This window comes from Pinus tabuliformis, chromosome 3_2 (genome assembly GCF_031772625.1).
Source record: "Pinus tabuliformis cultivar Carrire ecotype Pingquan chromosome 3_2, CPIR1, whole genome shotgun sequence".
NCBI lineage: Eukaryota > Viridiplantae > Streptophyta > Pinopsida > Pinales > Pinaceae > Pinus > Pinus tabuliformis.
The window spans coordinates 732,123,563-732,150,538 of record NC_142302.1 but is presented as its reverse complement, the minus strand read 5'-3'; the positions used below and the strand labels follow the sequence as shown (position 1 = coordinate 732,150,538).

Here is a 26,976-nt window from a genome sequence, read left to right as displayed (position 1 = left end):
TCCTGTTATGAACTAACCATTTGCTTGGTTCTTGCCTTCCTATTATGCGTTAACCATTTTCTTGGTTTCTACCTTCCTGCTATCCTAGTTGCTAACCATCTGCCTAGTTTCCTATCCTACTTGTTAACCACCTACCTGGTTTTTCTTAAAAAATCTTGTTTTCTTTTGGTGTGATAAAGAGCTCTTGGTGTGATAGAGGGCTCAAGTGGAAGTGTATGACATAGTGCTGTCAAATTTCAAATGTGTGACACCTGTATGCCACCTATTCACATGTAAATGAAGTGGTGGCAGGCATACATGCAGTGGTGGTGTACATGCAGGTGGTGCGTACATGCAGTGGTTGTTCAATGGTGCATAATATGATAATATAGTTACATATAGTGGTCGATATTCATAACATTTAATGCTTTAAAATAATACTAGAATTAGTTTACCTCTCTAAAAAAATTCTCAAAAATGCGAAAGGAACATACTAATATAAGATAAGATTTTAGTCTCTTATAGCCTCCCCACCCAGGGAAGAGGCCAAATAAGATGATGAAACAAATTTCCTTATAAAACTACACGGTGATCTTTAAAGAGTTTGGATGAAGTTAGGTTATTCATGATAGTGACCAGCTAGGACTAATGTTAACCCACATTTTTCGATTGCTATAGTCCCTATCATGGCTGTGGCAGGGACTAATAGATAATCGTCACATAAATTATTTAATTGGTTGAATGTTAATTTTTTAAATTACTTAATTGGTTGAATGTTATTTTTTTTATTATATATTATTTTAGGCCATGAATTATGATTATGAATAAATTTGAATTATTATGTTCATATTTAGAAATGAGAGGTTAATTGTTTCGAGGATTTCCTTATCTAAAAGCATTTATTGAATCTAGAGAAATTAAAGTTAAATATATATTTGTATTATTAGATTCTTAAGAAATTAAATTTAAATATCTCTTTGTATTATTACAGTAATTTTTTTATACTTTTGGAATAGATTACAATTTTATATATTTTCGAATTAAAATTATATTTAATAAATTATTAAAATAATTTAAAATATATATGTTTTTAAATTATTTTTTATCATGCTGTGAGTTAGACGACATTTTCATTATGACAAATTAATGAAGACAACCTTGGGTACAAACCCACCATCCTCCACATGCTTGAGGCATTTAGTGTGGTGGCCTCACGCATGCATGGTGTTAATACTCTAGAAAAAGTTGCTAGTGGTATTGAGTTTTTGTTTTGGAATTTTGTTAGACACTCAGAGAGAGAAGTTGGTGAGTGTCCTATTACCGATAAATGAGTGCAGAAGGGTGGTGTCGAGCTCTATGGAATGACGCAAATTCAGGTGATGTGGCGGGCTAGCCTTCTCCGTGCGAGGGTAAACTTCTATGTGATTCACCATCCCTTTCACTCCTCCATGCCATGACTTATCTAATGAATGGATTTAGGAATGTATCTACATGTGTGTGTTTACTTGTTGCAATAGGTCCATCTAACCGGCATGGTCTCTGGGTTTGTTCTATTTGGGGTTATTTTATCCATGATGGGATTATATGGGGTTTCTTTCTGTACGATTGACCCCTGGGACTTCTTTCTAGCTTGGCTCGACATTGCATGGACTTGGGGATGGGTAGTTTATAGTTTTTCTCCTCGGTTTTGTCTTTGGGAATTTTCTGGGGATGGGTCGAGGCTTCTTTTCTGTTTGTCTTGGAGCTGAATTGTTTGCTCTCGAGCCAAATTTCTCTATGGAATCTGTCCCTCTGGGAGTCTTCATGTGTGTATATCTATGGCTCTATAGTGGTTCAGGCACTAGGTTTGCTCTTATCGTATAAGATCTAGTGTTTCTCCATACATTTGTCTGACTATTATGTTAACAAGCTCTGGGTTGTGGCGGTTGTATCTATTTTTGGGTTGGTAGGTAAGGAAGGTATTTAATGGAAGAAAAGGGAGGAAGTCCCTCAAGATTTTTATTGGAAATTATAGCTTCATGCTTCTCCCTTGGTAGGTGTGTGGGGCAGTAGTGGCACTTGGAAGTTAGAAGCTTTTGGGCTTGGGCTACAATATGTACAAGCAATTTGACTTACCATTTCCTCTACTAAACAACATAAGCACATGACAATGGCTTGAACAATGATTGTAAAAGCTTGAAGCCCAGCCCCGAGTGGTCGAGGTAGAAGAACCATGGGGCCCATGATAACAGGGTAGCTGAGCTCCTCTTGGGGAAAATCAAGGGGTTGTAAACTAGTTTCAACCATCATGAACGATGCGGTTACAAGTTATCATGAAGGCGCGAGTGAGGAAATCTAGTAGCTAGTCGAGGAAAGGGAAGCAAACTTTAAATGTGATGCTCGCTTGATGGAAATTGAGGTGGAGGATTGAGAGGCTACGGTGCTGGATCTAGGCCACACCTGTGGCTGCATCACTGAGGTCAAATAGACCTTGTTCTTGTATTGGTACATGAGGAGCACCTTGGAAAAGGCTTTGGAGCAGGTCTCTGTGGGCATGGTTGCAACGGTGCAGGACTTTCCCAACTATAAACAGGAATTTCAGAAGCTCCAGTTTTAGATGAAAAAGGATGATGGCCGCCTTCGAAGAATAGAAGAAAACCTCCCTTGAATTCTCTTGCAGACAGATTTCCCATGCTCCAATGTTAAGTACCCAACTCCGATGGAGTCTACGTCTACCTAGGGAGTAGAGTAGTGCACTAGCTGGTTTTTCAATTTCCTCTTTCTTTTTGTATGCAGGAAGTTTTTAATTTTCAAAGTAGTGATAATTTTATTTTTAGGCATGTAGTATTCAGCCAAGGTAAAGAAATTCAGACTTATCTAGCGTGGTTAGTCAAACTTATTATTTTTTTCTATTGTATGGCATATCACACTATTAGGTCACCAACAAACTTGGTTTCACTCAAAAGAAATTAAAGACACCTAAGTATCTGTTATATAGATGTACTTACTTTTATATTAATGAAAATAGAAAAACCTACCTAACTATATATATATATATATATATATATATATATATATATATATATATATATATATATATATATATATATATATATATATATATATATATATATATATATATATATATATATATATATAATATAATGAATTTTACATCAAAACAAAAATATATAAGATCTAGTTGAATTTCCTTATCAAATTAAGAAATTTAGCCACGTGCAATATACATATTAAAAAAGACTATATTTCCACAAATAATCCCAAATTAACCTTGGTCGTTGATTAAAGTGCAACATCAAAACTTGATTTGACGAACACCATCATGAAATAAAACAAAAGAATTCCAATTATAATATATAAAAAAAACTATATTTCCACAAATAATCCCAAATTAACCTTGGTCGTTGATTAAAGTGCAACATCAAAACTTGATTTGACGACACCATCATGCAATAAAACAAAATAATTCCAATTATAATATATCAAGATGAATAGACTGACACCAACATGCAAAAAAAAAAAAAAAATCCAAATATAATATACCAATATGAATATATGATATTTAGAAAACATGAAAAATGGGGATGAAAATATAGAAATAAAGAAGATGAAATTTTAGTATCACACTATCCTTTTTTTTTCTAGAAAAATTAGTGTCTCTGTATATACAACATCTATTTCTCGATTTAGCTCTTTAAAGGAGTTGGAAATATATAAACTATCTATGGTATTTTTTAATGAAATTATCTCATCAACTTTTAACAAAGGTTATAAGTTTGATAAATTTCACCATTGATTCGCTTATGAAATTATCTCATTAAACAAAAGTTGTAAATGGATATTTTTCATCATAGATACCTTGTTTTTGATTCATTTAAATGTTAAAAGAATCACTAAATATCTATAGAGAACAATCATCACATTCTAACCACCCATATATTTTTTAACGTTAACCTTAAACAAATAAATTTGTTAGATTATTTGATCCGGAACCAATCATTGTCTTAAAAATGTTTGTCAGGTGTAAAATATCATCATATCAAACAATTAGGGATTCCTAATTTGCTAGATTGTTAGATCCCAAACCAATCATTGTTTTAAAAAATGTTTGGCAACTGTAAAATATCACCATATTGAACAATTAGAGGTTCCTTTTCAAATCCTCTATCAAATTAGGCCCATACCTTTCTCTTTTCAATGGTTTCCTTCAATATCTTTCTTAGGATTTCAATAATATTTTTTTGTTTAGAGTATTTGATCATATATGTACTCACCTTTTTGTTATCAAACATTTATGATTCTTTTGGCCACATTTTAACACGCTATATTGATCATTAATTCAGATTATTGTGTACAGACTGAATGATCAAATTTACTTATATGATAAAATTAAAATATTAATAATAACTTTATGTTATTTATAATTATTCAATTTTAAAAATAGTCATATACAAATATATATTTATATCACTTTATTTTCTTTTTTTATTATAGATATTTATATACAATTTTATTTTAATATTTTATTAGAGACATTTATATATCATTTTGTTTTAATTTCTTATTATATACGATTTTATTTTTATCTTTTATTTGTATAATAGAAATACATGTATGGTAAATATTTACCTTTGAATTTCTAAAGTTAATAACATAGTTAGTTGATTTCTCCAAACTCTTTTAAGATATGTATATGCACTTTATTTACTCTATGGTTAAGTAGCTTTAACATATTCTATATATATTGTTTAGATTTATTTCCATTTCCTTTCTATTGACATTTTATAAGATATTGATCATCTCATGACTTCACATGTGCTCCCGTGATTTAGTATGCAATCAAGCATATATCACATTATAGTGTTCACCAATACAATAATGTTTACAATTCTAAAAAAACTCAATGATGGAAAGGTCCATCATCATGGTGAAAGCATCCTCTTTAGGAAATATTAGTGAAAAAAGAAAATGATTTACACAAGAATTATTGGTAGTTCATTATCTACAAATAAAGCTTTGTCTTTTCTAAAGAGATATTTTTATTCGATTGAGTGTTAAGCCATAGATAAGTTTCATTAATATCTATTAGTAGATGAGAATTCATATAACTTTATCTCTAGAAAAAAATCATAACTACCACATTAGAAAATCACTAAAGATCATTGGAAAAAACCTTTCCTACATGTATAATTGACAAAGTTCAACTTAACCAACTCATAAGTTTTTAAAATCCTAATATCGCAAGTGAATTTCAGGATAGGCTTGAAGGATTGGGAGAGGTAACACAATATAAGGAACAGTACATAAGAGTTTATCCCAATTCCTTGACCCTCCCCCAATGTGGGTCCCTTCAATTTGGTAGTGTGATGCTCTATCTTATTTTCTCTTGTTGAAAATTTAATACCCACCTTTCCTCCCTCTTATGATCCCACACATTGTGGTAAAATACTGTGTCATTGGACAAACATTTCATTGCATTCTAGGCATATGAACACGTGTTGTACACCTTTCCTAAATTAGCTAGCCATAAGATTTGAAAATGTTGTGGCAATAGGACATGACCAAATATTCATTTTTTTAAGCTATGTTCCATGTATCGAGTCATTTAAAATGCATCAATAAGTCCTTAGATCCATAAAGAGGTGAGATAACCATATTAATAATTTATAGGGAAATATACAATCACACAATTAAAATCCCTCTCCCATGCCTTCGGTAATATTTTGATAAGTTTAAAAGCATAAGAGATTATGTCTTCCTTAAATTAAATAAAGTACATGAAATAATATCTAGTTTGGGAGCTATGAATAGTAACTTATCGATAAAGAAATATATCTAGTCTATAAAATATTATATAGCCTTACAACATGCCATCCCTCATCCTTTGAGAGTTTCTAAGTAGTTGAAATGTTACCTATAGATAATGTTACACTTTTTATGTCCATAAAACTTTCCCTAAAGTTGCTAACCTTGCACAAGCTATCTAAACTAAACCAAAACCTTTTATCGAGTAGTCCCTCAAACAAGCACACATGATAGCAAATGTAATTTCAAAATGTAACAATATATGAAAAGAAATTGAGGGCTAAGTATTATTTCTTAGATTAGGTAATAGAATGTGGCAGAATATCACCTCCCCTTAGACTAGAAGATCCACCCTCATATAAAAATAAGATGGGTACAGGGATCCCCTCACCCATGTTTTAGTGTCTAAACCCCTATGTTAGAAAGGAAATCATAGGATTTTGAGTTTGTGGATCTCTATTGAGGACAAAGACATGTGCCCACGAATAATGTGTTCTACCAAAGAGTGCAATTACACTAGAGAACTTCCCTAGTACACCCATATAAGGAGGGGATCTCATATATGTTGGGCACAAACGTTTCATAAGCAACCATAAGTTTAAGCATCATATATTTGGGTGGCATATTATAACTTATTTCACAACAATTTATTATAGGTCCCTAAGTGTACCTATCTTAACTTCTCCTCAAATTGGAGAAATCTGTGACAATGTGTAACACATTGAAACCTCTAGGTCACCTTTAGGAGGTGGAGGTATAATTTTTTTAGTTTCTTTAATTCACCTCAAACACCATATTTAAGACTACATCAAGATCTTTCCAAGAACATAAATTTAATCCAAATCCAAGCTCTAGGCTAAAAATGTGGCCTTTAGAATATTTCCTCAAATTTTCCAACTCAATGCTTTAAAAAACTAACATTTGGTAGATGATGTGTCACCATAAAGCCCCACACCACACAATGATGATGACATATATGCTTAAGAGCCACATGACCCCATCCTATCATTAACCAAAAATTCTTAGAGCTCAAAATCAACATTATTTTGCAAATTTGAAACTTAATATTAACTTACATTAATCAATTCACACACACACACACATGTTAGAGGGTGTCATATTTTAGAGTTTCTTTATTATAAACATTATATGTATGTTTGAGATTTAATAATAATAAACAATTGTCATGGTTTCTTTAATGAAAGGTTGTGATTAAATTTATTAAGTTACTTACATTTCTCAAATTAATATTTATAATTATTTAAATTATTAAAAAAAATAGCCACATAGCTAACTTTCAGACAAATTTTTTTCTTACTTACATTGGTTTCCTAAGTCTATCAATGTGTATCGCCCATTTAGCTTATATGATTATGCTTAACTTATTAGAAAATATAGCCACATAGCTAACTTTCAATTCTAACATTTAAACAATTGTCTTTCTTACTTACATTGGTTTCCTAAGCCTATCAATTGTATTACCCATTTAGCTTATATAGTTATGTTATTAATAACGTCATTGATATAGGCTGATAGTCATCATTTTTCACTTATAATGTTGTAGATATGCATATGAATGGTGGAAAATAATGGTGCCAATTGGAATATGAAAGATGGAAAATGAAATTGGTAACCACATTATTGATGTGGTTGTACTAGTTGATAGTAGAGGTGCATGGAATAGATTAGTAAACAAGGTTGCCTATAGTAGACACAGTCTAACTATGGTTAAACAATGTTGCCCATGGCTTACCATGGTTGACAATAATTAACCATGGTTACCAAAGATTATTGATGATTAACTATGATTAAAAGAGTTGACATGATTGACATTCATTAACAAGGTTAATCATTATTGAGAAAAGTTAGCCATAATTAATGATAATTAACCTTAATTAACCATTAATGTAATAATATATTTATATTACATTTTAATGTTGAAAACTATTACTTTAATATTTTTCAACGATAATTAAACATATTAATATCACATTAATATTAATATTATATTATTAAAATTAATCAACCTCGAATGGAAGACATAACACCGATGAATAAAGTTATATCAATTTTTAAGATTTCTATAGGAGTAGTCTACCCAGGCAGAAGAATGGCCCAGTTTCCGGTCACCGCTCGGAAAAACCACCGGCTCCGACCATCGGTAATTTCTCCCCAGCTCCGCCACCCTCGGCGAGCTCCGCCCAGCTCCGCCACCCTCCGCATTTAATGATTTCTGACAATAGCTCCATTGCTGTGTTGTCGCCATTCACACCTCAGTTCGAATTTGGGAATTAACCGCTGGCTGCATTCGACCCGGCACTCCCTTGCAGGTCACCAGAACAAGCGAAACCGGAAGGGCAAGAACAGGTTCGAGGCTGCGAGCTGTGGCATCTCATTCGTTCATGCAACCATCGTTTGCATTCTCTCTGTTCACGACATGCGCAGTAACCCATGGAAGCTTGATGCACCCAACACAGATTTAGAGAACAAAATCAACAAGTTCAGCACTGCATATTTCATTGTGGACTTGCTTCACTATTTGCTTGCCAACCCATCTGATCACCTCTTCCTTCTACCTAGTAACTTGCAGGTACTATGCAGGCCATGGAGTGCTTTCAGCCATCTCTCTGATAGCTGCAGGGGAATCGACGACTCCATTACAGAATGTGTGGACTATTTCTCGTATGCCTAAAACGAAGTCTGCCTTGGTCAACATGATCTATAGTTCTGTTTCTCCATTTTTTACTGTGTATTTTACCGTGGTGAGGTGCATTGTTGGGCCTTGGTTGGCATGGAAGTTGACCTCCTTCTACTTAGCTAGTAAGGCCGATGCCGTTATTCCTTACTGGATGGCTAGTTCATGGATGGTTAAACCGTATTGTGGGAAGAAAAATAAATCAGAGAAGCTGAAATTGAAGCATTTTTCGCCTGCGACTGATCGGCCTTTGTCAGATAAGAGGAGTTTGAATCTATTGGAATTCACATCGAAAGATATTCCTGCTTTGGCCACGACCCCAGCAGATGTGAGTGCATCCCTTACAGAGCAAGTCAGAGCAGAAATTCTCTCGGTAATTTGAATCGCTTTTCTTCTTCTTGAATTACTAGGTTGTAACTTAATCTAATTCAATATGATGAGTGCTATAAATTTACTAAAATTTAATATGTTGGGGTATTGAACAGGACGTTGTGAATGAGATGATGAGACAATTAGAACAGGCCAAAGCGGAGCGCAAGGAGAGGAAACGGCAATTGAAAGCGCAGAAAAAGGCTTTGAAATTAGCTGAAAAGCAGAGGAAAAGCAAAGGCCGTTGTGAAGACTCGTCCTCTTCTTCGTCTGATAGTGAGAGCGAGGTCGTCGATATGACTCGGCTCCGGTCAACACAGCAAGCTGATCGAATTTTAGAGACTTCTGACCAAAACCCGTCTGTGTCGATAGAAAACCCTCCAACGAAGGTTAAAGGAGATGAAAAGGCTCTGCATGTAGAATTTGCAGAGGCTAGTGATAGATTGGGATTGAATTCGGGGTTGAGCATTCCAGTGCAGGAGGCGAGCAGCGTGATAAAAGTTTGTATGGGTGGTAAGTGCAAGAAGTCAGGGTCTGAGATGTTGTTGGGGGCATTTGAAGAGAGACTAAGTAAATCAGGGTTTGAAGTGGAAGCAGTAGGGTGTAAGTGCATGGGCAAATGCTGAAATGCCCCCAATGTTCGAGTGTAAACCGAGGAAGATATCGGCAAAGGAATGTTGCATATGGGTTTCAACATTGGTGATGTTGATCAGATTCTTTCTCACTACTTTGGATTGAATTTGCAGCAACCATCGTCACCAAAAGAAGGCCAAATTACTACCGGCCTTGTTCCCACGTAATGGTATTTTTTTGTATTACTATCCCTCTTCTTTAAATTGGAGATCAGGGAAAGTCAGATTGGTACTTTGGAGGTGCTAGATTATGTGCTTCAAGGAATTTGGAGTCACCAAAACCTCCCAGATTTTATTTTGTAACATATCTGATTCTTGGCGACGGGAAAGGTCAACCAAGTTGTTGTGATTTGCTCTCAGGAAAATAGTCAATTATGTTCATGGTCATTGGATTTCCTCCCCTTAATCTTAGTACCAATAAAAGGTTTTGGGATTATATTCTTTTGCAAGTCTCCTGGCTTGTGTATTGAGATAGGTAGTGTCTAATAACTCCATCTCCAGCCTCTCCAATTCTTGGAGAAGGACAATGGGATTTATGTTCTGTTTTATCTATTTGTCTTCTCTCTTTACACTTTTTTTTGTCGATTCTTTGATTTTTGCTCTTTTTTTCTCTCCATGCTATTTGATCTGATTCATATATAATCTATGCTTATGGATCTTGATTTTGGACTTATGCAAAGTCTAGAATTGATTACATACATAAACATTTGCAAGAAATTGATGGGTTGCTGGACAGAGCACTTGTACTTCAGTAACAAATTCAGTAACTAGTTTTGGAGAATATGCGTAAGTGAATTTTCCAGAAGCCTTTTTTTTGCAAATATTATAGTTGATACTCCTTTTCCCTCGATATCCATGACAGTTACATGGCTGGCAACTGTATAGGGTACGGAAGCATGCAACATAGGGCATGCTATCCTTTAGACAGCTATTCTATGAGCATTCACAAAATGTAATCCACATGAGCTTTGCTATAAATTAAACTGTTTGAATTGTGCTAGAGGATGATGCCCTGGCAGAAACCATCACTGCAGCTCCTAGAATTGCATTGCAAATGCCTTTTCTCTTCTGCATTATGCAACTGATTTTTTCAAGCATAGGAAGATCAACTTCCCCTAACTTCAATAGGTGATGGAAGCTGCCTTTGACAGGTAGACATGAACATAGGAAGATTCAGAAAACACACTCCCAGAATTCAAGCAAGCTTAGAAAGCAGATAAAGTTCTAGCAGCATTGTTTTGGCCAACTTGAATGAAATGAAATAATTAGATGCCCAAGATGTAGATGAAACACTCAAAGTCTTGTGGATTCAAAGAAGAATTCTGTATGAACAGAGTATAGAGAGCTCTTTGGTCATGAACCTGACAAGAGTGGCATGCTTGTCAGATCTTCTTTAGGTGAACTCACATCTTGCATTTGAAAATCTAATAAGATGTAAGAAATCAGGTGTGTTTTCAAGCAGACTGTGACAAATGTAAGACATGTAAGTTACAAGCTTATATATGTTAAGTGTAGTAGTCAATTTGTTGACGAGTACTCATTCCAAAGTAATCAATTGCCACAAATTGGATTGCAATATTTTTACACTAATAGCTTTCACAGAAATGAATAATTCTAAATACTTAGAAGTTCATTCAGTGGTCAAGGACTAGTTCTTTTTTCTAGTGAATGGAATTCTGATCTATTCATATTTCAATTACTGAATTTCATTGTTAGTCATTTATGCTTGAATGCAATAACAAAAAGAAATAGTAAGGTTGCCTCTTGAGCATGATACCCCAAAATTTATCAGAGAATGAGGAGCTGAAGGAGACTGTCACTATGGAACCATGTAGTATAATTGTAATGCATCAGTTCATTCAAATATTAGGCTTCTGAGTACCCAAAGAGCAGGAATCAAGGTCTTAATCACATAGGTGTTTAATATAGTTATTTCCAATCTATAGGACCATGTTAGTCATGTTGTGTTAAGATTTGGAGTCCTTAAATAGCTTTTGTTCTTCATCTCAATATTTATTCTGTCCGCTCAAAACTGGCAAGAGCTTTTGTAGTTGCATTGTGGTAGTCATCATATTACCACTGACAACCAATACTACTTGAAGATATGGTAGTGGCTATGTGGAGTCCGTAATACACCCTTCTGAGTATTGAATGGATTCTTCATTGTATTTTCTTGTAGAAGTTTGTAATAACTTGTTCAGGTAATTCATTATATTGTATGGTGGTTTGTATCTTTTGGACAATGTGACTCCAATATGTGGGCTACAAATAAATTCATCAACTATTCATGAAGTATTTTAGAAAAGCTTGAAGTGTGAGAGGAAATAAGTTATTTGGGCCACATTTATGAGTTTGGACAGTATTTTGGATCTGCTTTTATCTTAAACAGAATGACATGAACATGCTATTGAGCAAGACAGTTAAAGAGTTAAATGGCAAGATTTACCCAGTTATAGAGCCAATCAATCACATGGCCAGAGTAGTTCTCTCAACGAATTGTGTTGGTTTTACAGCCTTCCCTTGTCAGTCTGTTCTGCCTAGACACTTGCAATAATGTTTGTTAAAGTCCTATAGCAGTGGAGTAACTTGTACTTAACTGTAATTTGAGGAAAAAGGACATAGCCGTGGCTGCAGGGAAGCTTGCAGAGTGCCAAGAAACCATACTTGTTCTTAGTAAGCAGTTGAAGGCTCTTGCTTGCCCAGTGGACTCCATGGAATTTCCATACGAGGCAGAAAAGGTATAGTCAGGAAAAGCTACATCTTTCACTCTAGGGTCAGATCTGTTTTGCTAATAATAACGAGTTGAGACTAGAGATTCAAATCATGCTGAGGAGAGCCTGACAAATTGTCATTTTTTCTATGACACAGAGCTGAAAGGGAACAAAGATATGAACTGGATGCTCCTTGGAGTCCTCGTATCCATATTCAAAGTGATTCATTGGCATAAAAACCTGAGAATATTAGCACAACAAATGGCAGAGGACGTGCTAGTGAGTGGACTAGTGAATCTGGCCTTGTTGCCCCTGATCTATATAAAGTGAACGTACCAGATTCACCAATTGTAGATTATTTGGATGGACGTTTAACAATGCAGACCTTCTCTGATACGGAAGAAAGCTCGCCAGCAGGGTCTCCAGTGAAATCTACACAACAGAGAAACAAGTTCACATGTTTCTCATCAGGAAGTGAATTCCTAAAGTCTGTCAAAACATATGGAGGGGAGTCACCTACATCTTCTTCATCATCATCTTCTTTAGCATCCACTTTCTTTCCAAAGTCACATGAGTAGCTTATGTAAGCACTTTCGTGTGCCAGAAGAAGTCACTAAATGGATAAGCAAGGAATTGGGAAATTTACAGCCCGTTTTGCCAGCAAAGAGCATAAATGTCACCTTAATTCATTCTAGCATGTCTTGTGATGTGGCTATTGAGCGGCAACAGCCTTGCAATTAGAATGCATGTTACTAGGAACTTCAAAATTGTTACATTCAGTTTTGTATATTTACAGCTCGGGAATATAGCCTTTGTTTATATTGAAAACTTGTGGCCATGAATATACTGCTAACTAAACTTGATTTGTAGCTGTAGTTAGTTTGGAAGTTTAATCGAGTACTTGTGAAGAAAGAGTGAAGATTCAACAGGTTAATAATTGCAGAGCCATGAACCTATGCTATTTTTAGATGTTTTTGAACATTTTTCTATCTTTAGTTCATTTCGTGTTGAACTGGTAACAAAGAAAATTATTCCCTTATTAGTAAAACCTATTTTCAGTCTTATGTGTTGTCAATTACCTGATTTTCCATTCACCAATTGCAAGTAGAAAGGTATCTACGTACAAGTAATTCTAACATCACCCCTTAGTGTTTAAGTGGGGAAATATTATTGCATTATCTAATTTGTATAAAAGTATCTCATCATTAACTTATATTGACAGTTTGCATTATATTGAGCACTCCCCTTTATTGATAAGTTTATTCAGATTTTGTACCATTTCATATCTTCAGACCTCTCTTTATGGGTCTTTCAGGTCTGCTAAGACTTCCTTTATGCTGCTTTGTGATGGTTTATGTTGCCTATCATAATATCTTCCCCATATGGGCTTGTTGTGGCCAGCAACAACCCCCCCCCCCTTTTGTTCAAACTAGTATCGACCACGATGCTAGAATGAATGGGGACCCTTAGTTACATTTCAAAAAAGAAAAATAATAATAATAAAGATTTCTTTTGAAATTGCAAGCATCAGCTTAAGAAAGGTTTCTTGGACAACTTAAGCCTAAACCTGTGTTCATAAAAGAAAATCTTCAAGGCCGCAGCACGAAAGGGTAAGAAACGCCCGCATTCCCCTTCTAAAGGCCAATATGCACATCATCTCGGCATTAATAAACCACGTCGCATCGCAATACGTTAACATCCATAGACAAAAGCTTACGAGTCCGCTGATTTGCGATATTGCGATGGCGCGATTGCACATCGCAGAAATGAGGCGGGGTACGTTAGCAAACATTGAACCATCGCGATCCGCGATGTTGCGATGCTGCGATATGCGATATTGCGATCGCTATCGTTTGCGATCGCGCGGCATGCAGGATGCGTTGGCAAGTCATAAAAGCACCTTGATACGACTCCTTCGGGCACACCACCCAAAGAAAATCCACTTACTATAACCTGACTTGGAAATTATTGCGCTTTTAATGTTAGTAATGAATTAGTTGTCAGTTATTAAGTGGCATAAAGATGCGTGCCTTAATGCGGATTTACTTCACGTAAGGTGGCGTATCTGATTTATATCTTGCATTCAAAACTCTCACATCACCTTTTTGATCAATCTTTCCATTTCTCTCATAACCTGCAGGAGCGAAGTGCGAAGGCAAAAAATCAAACAGAAACGATAAGCAAGATGGGGAAGAAGAACAAAGCTCAGAGCTCAGAAACAAGAGAAAAGACCAAGGAGATGGCGCCCCTTTACACAGATACCGCATGCAATAAAGATGCAGGAATTTCCACATGGGAAGGCATGTATAGGCTGTTGGAGGAAGAGAACCCTAGAATAATCAAGGCAACTGCTGCTGTCGCAGATGCACCACGCTCTTTAGAAGCATCCCTGGAAGATCTAGCGTGCTCTTTCCTCCACAGAATAGCATCAAGGCCGAAGATCCTACCGTATACGGACATGATCAAGTGGATTTTAGATGACGCAGAGCTGCATCATAGGCAATTCAAAGTCAAAGGACATGGGCTCGTAGGATCGTTCGCGGCTCAAGACCTGAAGCTCATGTATCACCTTCCCGAACCTCAAACGACCTACAATGCAGATTTTGTTAGGAAGTTCGCAGCAGAGAATCCGGACCTATCAGACACTACCAAAGAATGGTCGAAAAGGGATGAACCACTGATGAAAGATAAGAACGGTATGTATAGCACCGGTTCCCTTACTTCTCCGTATTGTTTTGCTGCAGCCATGCTCTGTGGGCTATTCGGTAAGCCTGATATAAATAAATTTCCATCTGAATGGCTACCGTTAATTGATGCTGCGACTAACTCCGAGGTAATAGATTGGGCCAAAATCCTTTCTGACACTCTATACATGGCCATTCTTTACTATCGTTCTAAAAGATCCTTCTCCCAAAGGTTTTATCCCCCTTTTTATATGTCTGCCTACATAATGGACTCTATCTGTTATGTGTCTAAATTCCCCACTATGGGCTGGCAATGGACTACCCAGGACCCATTGCCTATTCATGTCTACCATAAAGTCTTGTGGGATTCTCAGTTTGCCCCCCATTTTTACCAGATTTGCCACGGGTTCATACTGCCCATCCATAGAATGATATATGATAAAGACCCTCCGAGATGCTCTCCCGAAGCACAAAATGACATCACCTCCGTAGCAAGATGGTTTGGAGAAGAATGGTTTACCTACATTCGAGTTTTTGGAAGCACAGTACCTCCTCATGTCCTACCCTTGTACATCCCAGATAAATTGTTGGCCCGAGAGATCGCTTATCAGACTTGTTCTAAAGGTGGTTTAACTAAGGACCTAAAGAACAAAAAGAAGGCCATTTGGCCTCCATTCCCCATCACATGTGGGGCCTTCTCTTTATTCGATGTGGGACACGCGTTTGGTGAGGTGGAGAATGTGACGTGTCTCCAACTATTTAAACTCCCACCAAGGCCATTCGACCCAAATAAAGTCGCCCAGGAATTTACAACTAGCGTCAAGATAAGTGTGTTCTCTGGACAGAAAGATCCGTTTGACGACCTCTTTCAGAGTAAGAACTCGATCAAAGAAGTTTTGCAAGAAGCTCAGTCAAGGTTGTCCCCAGACAACCTCCGGAAATTCAAGTTGTATAGAGAAAGAAGGTTGGGTAACATTCCACTGGAAGTGCTGCGGATAGCTGCCAGAGAACCAACTCCAAGCGTCAGCCTCAGTGAACACTCCAGTGCCTCCAGACCTGATTCCAGCGCCGTGCAAGAAATATCTCCAGATCTTGAAGAGTCTTTCCACAAAGAAGACAAGAACGAAGAAACAATCAAAGACACGGCTCAGTCAAGTTCGATGGCTCAGCAGCAAGTTGTCGCCTCATCTTCAAGAGAAGTTCCTCCCCCCGTCACCGAAGCACCTCTTGTTACAATAGAATTAGATAAAGAATGGGAGACCTTCAATGAAATGATAAATCTTGAAGGCCAAGTCCCGCAAACACCTGTGAGCAATACTCAGGTGGTGTAAGAGGTCTTCTCAACCATAGTCAGTGATACCGTAAAGACGGAGCATCTCCCTATCGCTCCATCCTCAGAACTTCTACTCGGCGTAGAAGAAATCCCTCCACTGGACGTATTTTACAGTCCACAGCACAAGGCAGTTGTGAGGAGACAAAGAAAGAAAATGAAGCTTGAAAATGCACTGGCTCAGAATGCTGAACACCTAGATGTCTTGTGGAAAGACCCGAATAACAATCCAACAGAAAATCTCACGAAATTATCTCAAATTTCGGGAGCATACGCTTCTGCAACTATCGACAAGGCCTCTGAAGTTCAACAGCTTCTAAAAGAACGTGAAAGTCAAATAAAACTGCTGCAACAACAGTTGCGACAAGCCAATGAGAACGCTGAAGCCTCAAAGCAGCTTGAAGAGTTACAAGAAATCTTTTGCCAGATGCAGGTGAGCCACCAAAGAAGTATTGAAGAAAACAAAAAACAACTGCAGACGGTGCAAGAAATGCATAAGGATGAACCCAAGCTAACAGAGTTTATTTCAGAGTCCATCGGCTTGAACGACCAATTGTCACAGCAACAGGAGGAAATGGTACGCAAAATATCACAGTGGAGGGAGTTTTGTGAAATAAGCGACAAGATCACCAGCCAAGTAGTGGAACTACGGAATGACTATGACCAGGCCAACAAAAGAATAACAAAATACCTGGCTTGGCAAAATGATGAGGAAGGGAAAAGAGCAGGGGCACCCAAGATTAATGAAAATCATAAAGAACTGCTCTTTAACAAGTGGGACGAGAAAATAACACAGGCGGAGCAGGCGGCAGAGTCAGCGGCAACACAGGCGACCATACTTATCGATTGTGTAAATGAAAATTTACACAGGGCCAACTTAGTTTCAGAATCCACTCCGGGGTACCTACCAATCGCATCGCAACTGGAGGCTGAATGGAAGCAGAAAGCACAGGCAAATGGGGAGACAATCCGGGCATTATCGAGGCTAAACTGGGAAAGTTACTGGACTTACTTAGTTAAGCCCCACAGCCAATGCATGACAGTAAGGTGCATCATGAACGCGGCCGAGAAAGTAGCACCAGCTCTTATGGACGCTGTTTTTGCAGCCTAACTAAGCACGGAAGTCGGCCAACCGACTCTTGTCAAGCCCATGCTTGAAAACTGCAATTTCAGAGACCAGATTAAGAAGTAATTTCAATTTAGAAAGTTGTTTTTCTTTTTGTTTTACAGAATTAGAAAAAAGACGGTCATTTGAGAGCCGTATCCTAAAATTTTGTAATAATACTATTATTAGGATTAGATAGTAGTATTTTAACCCTTCTCATTGCATTGGAGAAGGGTCCAGATATTTGTCAAAAACTTTTCCTCACAACATGCACTTCTGCACCCTCAGAGGAGGTTTTGATGAATGGAAGGATCGCGATTTATTTATGTTTGCATCCTTATGTCTGCTACTGATGTTGCACTTCTGTACTCTTGGTAGATGTTAGAAGCAAGTACAGGTAGATCGTTATTGTTTGAAGTCTATGGGTAAAGAACTAGTCATCAATGGTACTTTTATCTCTTGATTAATTTCTGCTTGTATTCTTAAAGCGATATACAGCTGATATTGTTTGCATGTTAATGTATGAATATATAAGTTATCATTTGGCGCTTCTGTACGGTGGATTTGTCTGTTCATGTTTAATATGCAAATGATTTGATTATGCGATGTGTTGTTCACAACCGATCTGTCTAACTTCTTATGCAGAATGGTTTATCTTTATTGATTTATATTCTTATATCAGTTGAATGATCTTTATTACCAGCTGCTGTTAGAAATCTTTCTAGATCGCATGATAAAAGAAACATCCCGGGTTAATGTAAATTCTGTGTGTTGTTTTCATTTGATTATAGTAATTTAGGCTCAAGTTTGTAAGATAGATTTACAGTAGTCTTTAGAACGTTTCTTAGAAGTAACCTAACCAAAATTCCACACACACACACATACACATCCCATGCATCGGGAAGCTGGTCCCGTTATCCCCAGTCGGACCCGCTACTCCAAACGGGCAAGGAGCCGCCAACTAGGTTCTGGACCGGGTGGGTATCCCCCTTGTTGTTGACCCGACCTCGGGGCCCTCAACATTTCTGGCGCTAGAAGGAGGGCCTGAGCATATTGTCTGTTGGGATATGTTTAAAACTAGAAGTCCTGGAAAAGGATGTCTACTCACAAAATTCCCATTTGGAGTTGCATCCAGGGTCCTACATCTTCCAACAGTCCACCGGACGTGGTAAGACTATTATCTCAGGTAAAATTTAATGGTGGGAATAATTCTTCTGCATTTCATCACGCCTTACAGTTCATTCATAGAGTCTCTAGTGCTGATATTCAGAAAATTGACGAAGGCATTCTATGCAGGATTTTTACTCTCACGTTCACAGCAGAAGCTAGGAGATGGTGCAGGAACCTCCCAACTGCATCAGTCCACAGCTGGGACCAACTTGTTAGAGCTTTCAACTTGGAATTTGATTGCTATGAATACGACCAGGTATACGATGAGATCGACCATCTGCGGAAACAAGACGAGCCCGTAAGGGATTTCAATATACGATTTCATCTTAAATGTCTACAATATGATCTTGAAGATGAACTCACAGATGAAGAATCTTCGGATTATGATGAGTGTTTCCCACCTCCTGTACCTGATCAGACAAAATTTAGCCTAGGAGTTTTTCATGCTCTAACATCAGAAAATGCAGACGAAAGTACTGAAGGGGAAGGTGCCCTGACATCAGAAGTTGACTTTAATGTAAAGTCAGACAACATCATTTCAAATCATCAACTCCTGGTGCCAAGGTTAGATCCACCTACTGTTTCTCTTTTGAAAAGTATCGACGCAAAAAGGTACGATCTAAAGACCGATGCTTATTGTGAATCTGATGAACGAGATTTGTTTGATGATTTTAAATACATTTTTCCAGATCAACATTTTTCCCTTTACCCCGATGTTTTTTGTAATGACAATCTTCTCCCTCATAGTATCAAGTCTATTCCAATAGAGGGCTATTCAAACAAGACATCACTGGGTTTCCAAAATAAAGAGACCACTATATCACAGTCTACGATTCATATCAAACAAGAGCTGCCTCATCTCCCTTGTCTAAAAACATATAATGAAAAAGAGGAACCTAGGGAAAATTGTGAAATCTTTCGTGATAGTTGCTTTGATATTTATGATGATATTGAATTGTCGCAAGTAACTCAACTAGGGTCTGGTTATAAGAAACATCTTAGATCAGAAACTGCTCTATCTGACCCTCATCTCAAAGCAGAATCTCATTTGAATAATTTTACTGTCCAAAGTGATAATCCTATCTACGATTCATATCCAGAGGAGATCTCCATCCCTGATCGCAATCATGATTCAATTCCTGATTCACAGAACCCGGCCAGTTCTTGTGAAAAACACAGAGTTTCAAGTAACTCCCAGACGTGCGACCCCACTGTATATACAGCTACCCAAACCTTTCTTTCTCACTTATTTTCTTTGTGTACAAAATCGAATCTCTCTTTAAAACTCCAAAATTTTGATAGATTAGATTTTGGCGATTTATGTATAAAAACTTTCATTTCAAACGAGATCGCTAAACACTCAGAATTAACAATCGACGGGTCACAAGCCACCAAAATCGAAGAACATATCTCACAGATTGGCTTGCTTTCCTTTCCATCGAAAGATCACCCATTCACAAAAGAAATTCATCCCAATTTCTGCGATCCGATAGGTATTCAGTTGGAAGAAACCTATCACAAGAAAATAAAATCAAACAAGATTCCAACTGGATTCATGATCCCTTATCCCCTAAACAACAAGTCCTATCCATGGGGAATTCGATTCATTTTTTTTATCCTTAGGCAATCTATGCGACTAGGAATAATAATGAATCGTTGGTTCCACTGGAAATACCATTTCTCTTAGCTATTTCCTGCACATAATTAGAATAGGAGTAGGAGTAGTTTAGCTAAGTTATTAGTTTTGCTTCCAATAATTGATAGGCAAAGTTAGTTATATTCTCTACATAACCCCAGAGAATAGTTGCCTCTCCCAAATAAAAGTTTGTTCTGGCAAAGCAATATTTGACGTTTGCGAAAGAAACCCTGTCTCTGTTAAAGATTTTGGAATTTCGGCTCTTGTGAACAACTAAGCTTGTGGGAATTCGGTCTTTATTGTCAATAGATCTTTAACCCGGAAGATGGTGTTAGAATTCAAACCCAGAAAATTTTAAAGAAAGCTATCTCAGTGAGGAATTCGTGTTAGATCAGCACAATAAAAGGTATCAATATTAGAATAAAGGTCCTCTGTGAAAACAGCCATTATCAAAAATAGCCCTATCATTGTCGTCCAGAACTTTCTTAAGGAAAGAGAATTTGACTTCCTCCCTGCTGAAGAAGAATGCAACGATTCAGGAGAATAACCCGAAAGGATGCTATATCTCGAAGAATAAGAGGTCTCATCACGAGCCGACTTATCATGATCACAGATATTATAACTTGCTGACTTTGCCAAAACTGTCTACCAAAACAGGGCAACGACTCAAGATTGTTGCGATCAAAAGACAAGGGGTCTCATCACGAGCCAGCTTGTTCAGCAAAAGTATAAATCAAGTGAATGACTGTGTCATAATTTGGCCACCAAACCAAGACATTGTTCTTTTGAGGATTTATTTAAAAAAAAAAAAAAAAAAAAGCATCAAGAAAGGTATAATTCTTCTGAAAAAGTTGCAAGAAACTGAGGCAGGATAAAGGATCATTCCTGGATAATAGGTAACCCTGTCGAGGCTATGGACACCTACTGGCAGCAGTGGCTCTACCTGCGACAAAGGGACATTCTTTAAAAAGAGGCCGATACATAGAGAACACTTTATTTTTATGTTCTACAAGACCAAGTAATAACTGATCTAAACTCGAAAACAACCTGGGAATGCAAGTAATTGGAATAGAATGGGGCGAAGACAAAACATCATTGATGCTTTAAAGTATTATTTGTCTTATCCTTTTATAATAAAGTTCGAATTCCCTGAGAAATTTTTCAAAAAGGGTCTGAAAACGTCAATAGAAAAAGAGCAGAGATAACTGGTTCTCCCAAGTGTATCGCCAATTGTTGTGGCCAGCAACAACCCCCCCCCCCCCCCTTTTGTTCAAACTAGAATCGACCACGATGCTAGAATGAATGGGGACCCTTAGTTACATTTCAAAAAAGAAAAATAATAATAATAAAGATTTCTTTTGAAATTGCAAGCATCAGCTTAGGAAAGGTTTCTTGGACAACTTAAGCCTAAACCTGTGTTCATAAAAGCAAATCTTCAAGGTCGCAGCACGAAAGGGTAAGAAACGCCCGCATTCCCCTTCTAAAGGCCAATATGCACATCATCTCGGCATTAATAAACCACGTTGCATCGCAATACTTTAACATCCATAGACAAAAGCTTACGAGTCCACTGATTTGCGATATTGCGATGGCGCGATCGCACATCGCCGAAATGAGGTGGGGTACGTTAGCAAACATTGAACCATCGCGATCCGCGATGTTGCGATGCTGCGATATGCGATATTGCGATCTCTACCGTTTGTGATCGCGCGGCATGCAGGATGCGTTGGCAAGTCATAAAAGCACCTTGATACGACTCCTTCGGGCACACCACCCAAAGAAAATCCACTTACTATAACCTGACTTGGAAATTATTGCGCTTTTAATGTTAGTAATGAATTAGTTGTCAGTTATTAAGTGGCATAAAGACGCGTGCCTTAATGCGGATTTACTTCACGTAAGGTGGCGTATCTGATTTATATCTTGCATTCAAAACTCTCACATCACCTTTTTGATCAATCTTTCCATTTCTCTCATAACCTGCAGGAGTGAAGTGCGAAGGCAAAAAATCAAACAGAAACGATAAGCAAGATGGGGAAGAAGAACAAAGCTGAGAGCTCAGAAACAAGAGAAAAGACCAAGGAGATGGCACCCCTTTACACAGATACCGCATGCAATAAAGATGCAGGAATTTCCACATGGGAAGGCATGTATAGACTATTGGAGGAAGAGAACCCTAGAATAATCAAGGCAACTGCTGCTGTCGCAGATGCACGACGCTCTTCAGAAGCATCCCTGGAAGATCTAGCGTGCTCTTTCCTCCACAGAATAGCATCAAGGCCAAAGATCCTACCATATACGGACATGATCAAGTGGATTTTAGATGACACAGAGCTGCATCATAGGCAATTCAAAGTCAAAGGACATGGGCTCGTAGGATCGTTCGCGGCTCAAGACCTAAAGCTCATGTATCACCTTCCCGAACCTCAAATGACCTACAATGCAGATTTTGTTAGGAAGTTCGCAGCAGAGAATCCGGACCTATTAGACACTACCAAAGAATGGTCGAAAAGGGATGAACCACTGAAGAAAGATAAGAACGGTATGTATAGCACCGGTTCCCTTACTTCTCCGTATTGTTTTGCTGCAGCCATGCTCTGTAGGCTATTCGGTAAGCCTGATATCAATAAATTTCCATCTGAATGGATACCATTAATTGATGTTGTGACTAACTTCGAGGTAATAGATTGGGCCAAAATCCTTTCTGACACTCTATACACGGCCATTCTTTACTATCGTTCTAAAAGATCCTTCTCCCAAAGGTTTTATCCCCCTTTTTATATGTCTGCCTACATAATGGACTCTATCTGTTATGTGTCTAAATTCCCCACTATGGGCTGGCAATGGACTACCCAGGACCCATTGCCCATTCATGTCTACCATAAAGTCTTGTGGGATTCTCAGTTTGCCCCCCATTTTTACCAGATTTGCCACGGGCTCATACTGCCCATCCATAGAATGATATATGATAAAGACCCTCCGAGATGCTCTCCCGAAGCACAAAACGACATCACCTCCGTAGCAAGATGGTTTGGAGAAGAATGGTTTACCTACATTCGAGTTTTTGGAAGCACAGTACCTCCTCATGTCCTACCCTTGTACATCCCAGATAAATTGTTGGCCCGAGAGATCGCTTATCAGACTTGTTCTGAAGGTGGTTTAACTAAGGACCTAAAGAACAAAAAAAAGGCCATTTGGCCTCCATTCGCCGTCACATGTGGGGCCTTATCTTTATTCGATGTGGGACACGCTTTTGGTGAGGTGGAGAATGTGACGTGTCTCCAACTATTTAAACTCCCACCAAGGCCATTCGACCCAAATAAAGTCGCCCAGGAATTTACAACTAGCGTCAGGATAAGTGTGTTCTCTCGACAGAAAGATCCGTTTGACGACCTCTTTCAGAGTAAGAACTCGATCAAAGAAGTTTTGCAAGAAGCTCAGTCAAGGTTGTCCCCAGACAACCTCCGAAAATTCAAGTTGTATAGAGAAAGAAGGCTGGCTAACATTCCACTGGAAGTGCTGCGGATAGCTGCCAGAGAACCAACTCCAAGCGTCAGCCTCAGTGAACACTCCAGTGCCTCCAGACCTGATTCCAACGCCGTGCAAGAAATATCTCCAGATCTTGAAGAGTCTGTCCACAAAGAAGACAAGAACGAAGAAACAATCAAAGACACGGCTCGGTCAAGTTCGATGGCTCAGCAGCAAGTTGCCGCCTCATCATCAAGAGAAGTTCCTCGCCCCGTCACCGAAGCACCTCTTGTTACAATAGAATTAGATAAAGAATGGGAGACCTTCAATGAACTGATAAATCTTGAAGGCCAAGTCCCACAAACACCTGTGAGCAATACTCAGGTGGTGCAAGAGGTCTTCTCAACCATAGTCAGTGATACCGTAGAGACGGAGCATCTCCCTATCGCTTCATCCTCAGAACTTCTACTCGGCGTAGAAGAAATCCCTCCACTGGACGTATTTTACAGTCCACAACACAAGGCAGTTGTGAGGAGACAAAGAAAGAAAAGGAAGCTTGAAAATGCACTGGCTCAGAATGCTGAACACCTAGATGTCTTGTGGAAAGACCCGAATAACAATCCAACAGAAAATCTCACGAAATTATCTCAAATTGCAGGAGCATACGCTTCTGCAACTATCGACAAGGCCTCTGAAGTTCAACAGCTTCTAAAAGAACGTGAAAGTCAAATAGAACTGCTGCAACAACAGTTGCGACAAGCCAATGAGAACGCTGAAGCCTCCAAGTAGCTTGAAGAGTTACAAGAAAGCTTTCGCCAGATGCAGGTGAGCCACCAAAGAAGTATTGAAGAAAAAGAAAACCAACTGCAGACGGTGCAAGAAATGCATAAGGATGAACCCAAGCTGACAGAGTTTATTTCAGAGTCCATCGGCTTGAACGACCAATTGTCAGAGCAACAGGAGGAAATGGTACGCAAAATATCACAGTGGAGGGAGTTTTGTGAAATAAGCGACAAGATCACCAGCCAAGTAGTGGAACTACGGAATGACTATGACCAGGCCAACAAAAGAATAACAGAATACCTGGCTTGGCAAAATGACGAGGAAGGGAAAAGAGCAGGGGCACCCAAGATTAATGAAAATCATAAAGAACTGCTCTTTAACAAGTGGGACGAGCAAATAACACAGGCGGAGCAGGCGGCAGAGTCAGCGGCAACACAGGCGACCATACTTATCGATTGTGTAAATGAAAATTTACACAGGGCCAACTTAGTTTCAGAATCCACTCCGGGGTACCTACCAATCACATCGCAACTAGAGGCTGAATGGAAGCAGAAAGCACAGGCAAATGGGGAGACAATCCGGGCATTATCGAGGCTAAACTGGGAAAGTTACTGGACTTACTTAGTTAAGCCCCACAGCCAATGCATGACAGTAAGGTGCATCATGAACGCGGCCGAGAAAGTACCGCCAGCTCTTATGGACGCTGTTTTCGCAGCCCAACTAAGCACGGAAGTCGGCCAACCGACTCTTCTCAAGCCCATGCTTGAAAACTGCAATTTCAGAGACCAGATTAAGAAGTAATTTCAATTTAGAAAGTTGTTTTTCTTTTTGTTTTACAGAATTAGAAGAAGGACGGTCATTTGAGAGCCGTATCCTAAAATTTTGTAATAATACTATTATTAGGATTAGATAGTAGTATTTTAACCCTTCTCATTGCATTGGAGAAGGGTCCAGATATTTGTCAAAAACTTGTCCTCAGAACATGCACTTCTGCACCCTCAGAGGAGGTTTTGATGAATGGAAGGATCGTGATTTATTTATGTTTGCATCCTTATGTCTGCTACTGATGTTGCACTTCTGTACTCTTGGTAGATGTTAGAAGCAAGTACAGGTAGATTGTTATTGTTTGAAGTCTATGGGTAAAGAACTAGTCATCAATGGTACTTTTATCTCTTGATTAATTTTTGCTTGTATTCTTAAAGCGATATACAACTGATATTGTTTGCATGTTAATGTATGAATATATAAGTTATCATTTGGCACTTCTGTACGGTGGATTTGTCTATTCATGTTTAATATGCGAATGATTTGATTATGTGATGTGTTGTTCACAACCGATCTGTCTAACTTCTTATGCAGAATGGTTTATCTTTAGTGATTTATATTCTTATATCAGTTGAATGATGTTTATTACCAGCTGCTATTTAGAAATCTTTCTAGATCGCATGATAAAAGAAACATCCCGGGTTAATGTAAATTCTGTGTGTTGTTTTCATTTGATTATAGTAATTTAGGCTCAAGTTTGTAAGATAGATTTACAATAGTCTTTAGAACGTTTCTTAGAAGTAACCTAACCAAAATTCCACACACACACACATACACATCCCATGCATCGGGAAGCTGGTCCCGTTATCCCCAGTCGGACCCGCTACTCCAAACGGGAAAGGAGCCGCCAACCAGGTTCCGGACCGGGTGGGTATCCCCCTTAATGTTGACCCGACCTCGGGGCCCTCAACAGGGCTCTAGCTGAATATCTTCATCATGTTCTGCAATCATAATGTATATGCTTGTCATCTCTGTCATATTTCTTAAAGGTAAGTTTTTGGCTATAAACTGATGTTTGAGGGAGGTTAGAATGATCTCTAAGCATCTGAAACAAAATGGTTTACTAGTTTGTAATATTTAATGATCGCAATACAATCTTGTATTTGTAATAAGCTGGTAAGATAGTGTTTCCTATGCAATCATTGCATGAATGAAGTCCCTGGTGATGTCTCTCTAAAATAGTAATTAACTTTCTATGGCTTGGACTATCATTGAAACGGTTTTATCATTAATCATGCTTGTGGTGTTAATATTTATATCACTTAGATAATGATGTAAGAATTTGTGTTACCCATAATGCTTATGGTTTTTGTTCACCATTAGTTTCACTTTCTCACAAATAGTTTGAGAATGAACAACAAAACTAGTGTTGCCTTTGATTCTTCTTTCTTTGCTCTCTCTTAATTGTTTTCATTCCTTATTATGAGAAGAATGGGTGAAATATAAAAAGAAGCCATATATGATGCACTTTATTAATCCTGTCATGAAACTTTTGGTATCTTGTAAAACATAAGATCTGATAACTATCACATCATATTAAAATTGTTAACAATATGGACAGCATTAGACAAATTGATTTTCAGGTTTCTAAAGATTGCAGAAAGGATTTGATTATTTTCAACAATCCCTGAATTTTTTTTATTTTGAATGGAAAATCTAATTTGACAATAACAAAGTCAGAATTATATTTTTGAAGTTCTCTAATAAACTTTTTTCCATCTTGTTTAAACATTTACGATCTTCAAAACTACATGGCTTGGACATTTTTCGGAAAGGATCAGTTG

At 37.9% G+C, this 26,976-nt stretch overlaps 1 protein-coding gene across 1 annotated transcript; it reads left to right on the top strand.

Moving 5' to 3' along the window:
* The first annotated feature begins 8,498 nt into the window (after positions 1 to 8,498).
* On the top strand, positions 8,499 to 9,648 carry LOC149182702 (uncharacterized). The gene is given in 2 exon segments (XM_089414636.1): positions 8,499 to 8,852; positions 8,965 to 9,648. Coding segments are annotated over 2 exon segments (1,038 nt in total).
* The last annotated feature ends 17,328 nt before the right edge of the window (positions 9,649 to 26,976 follow it).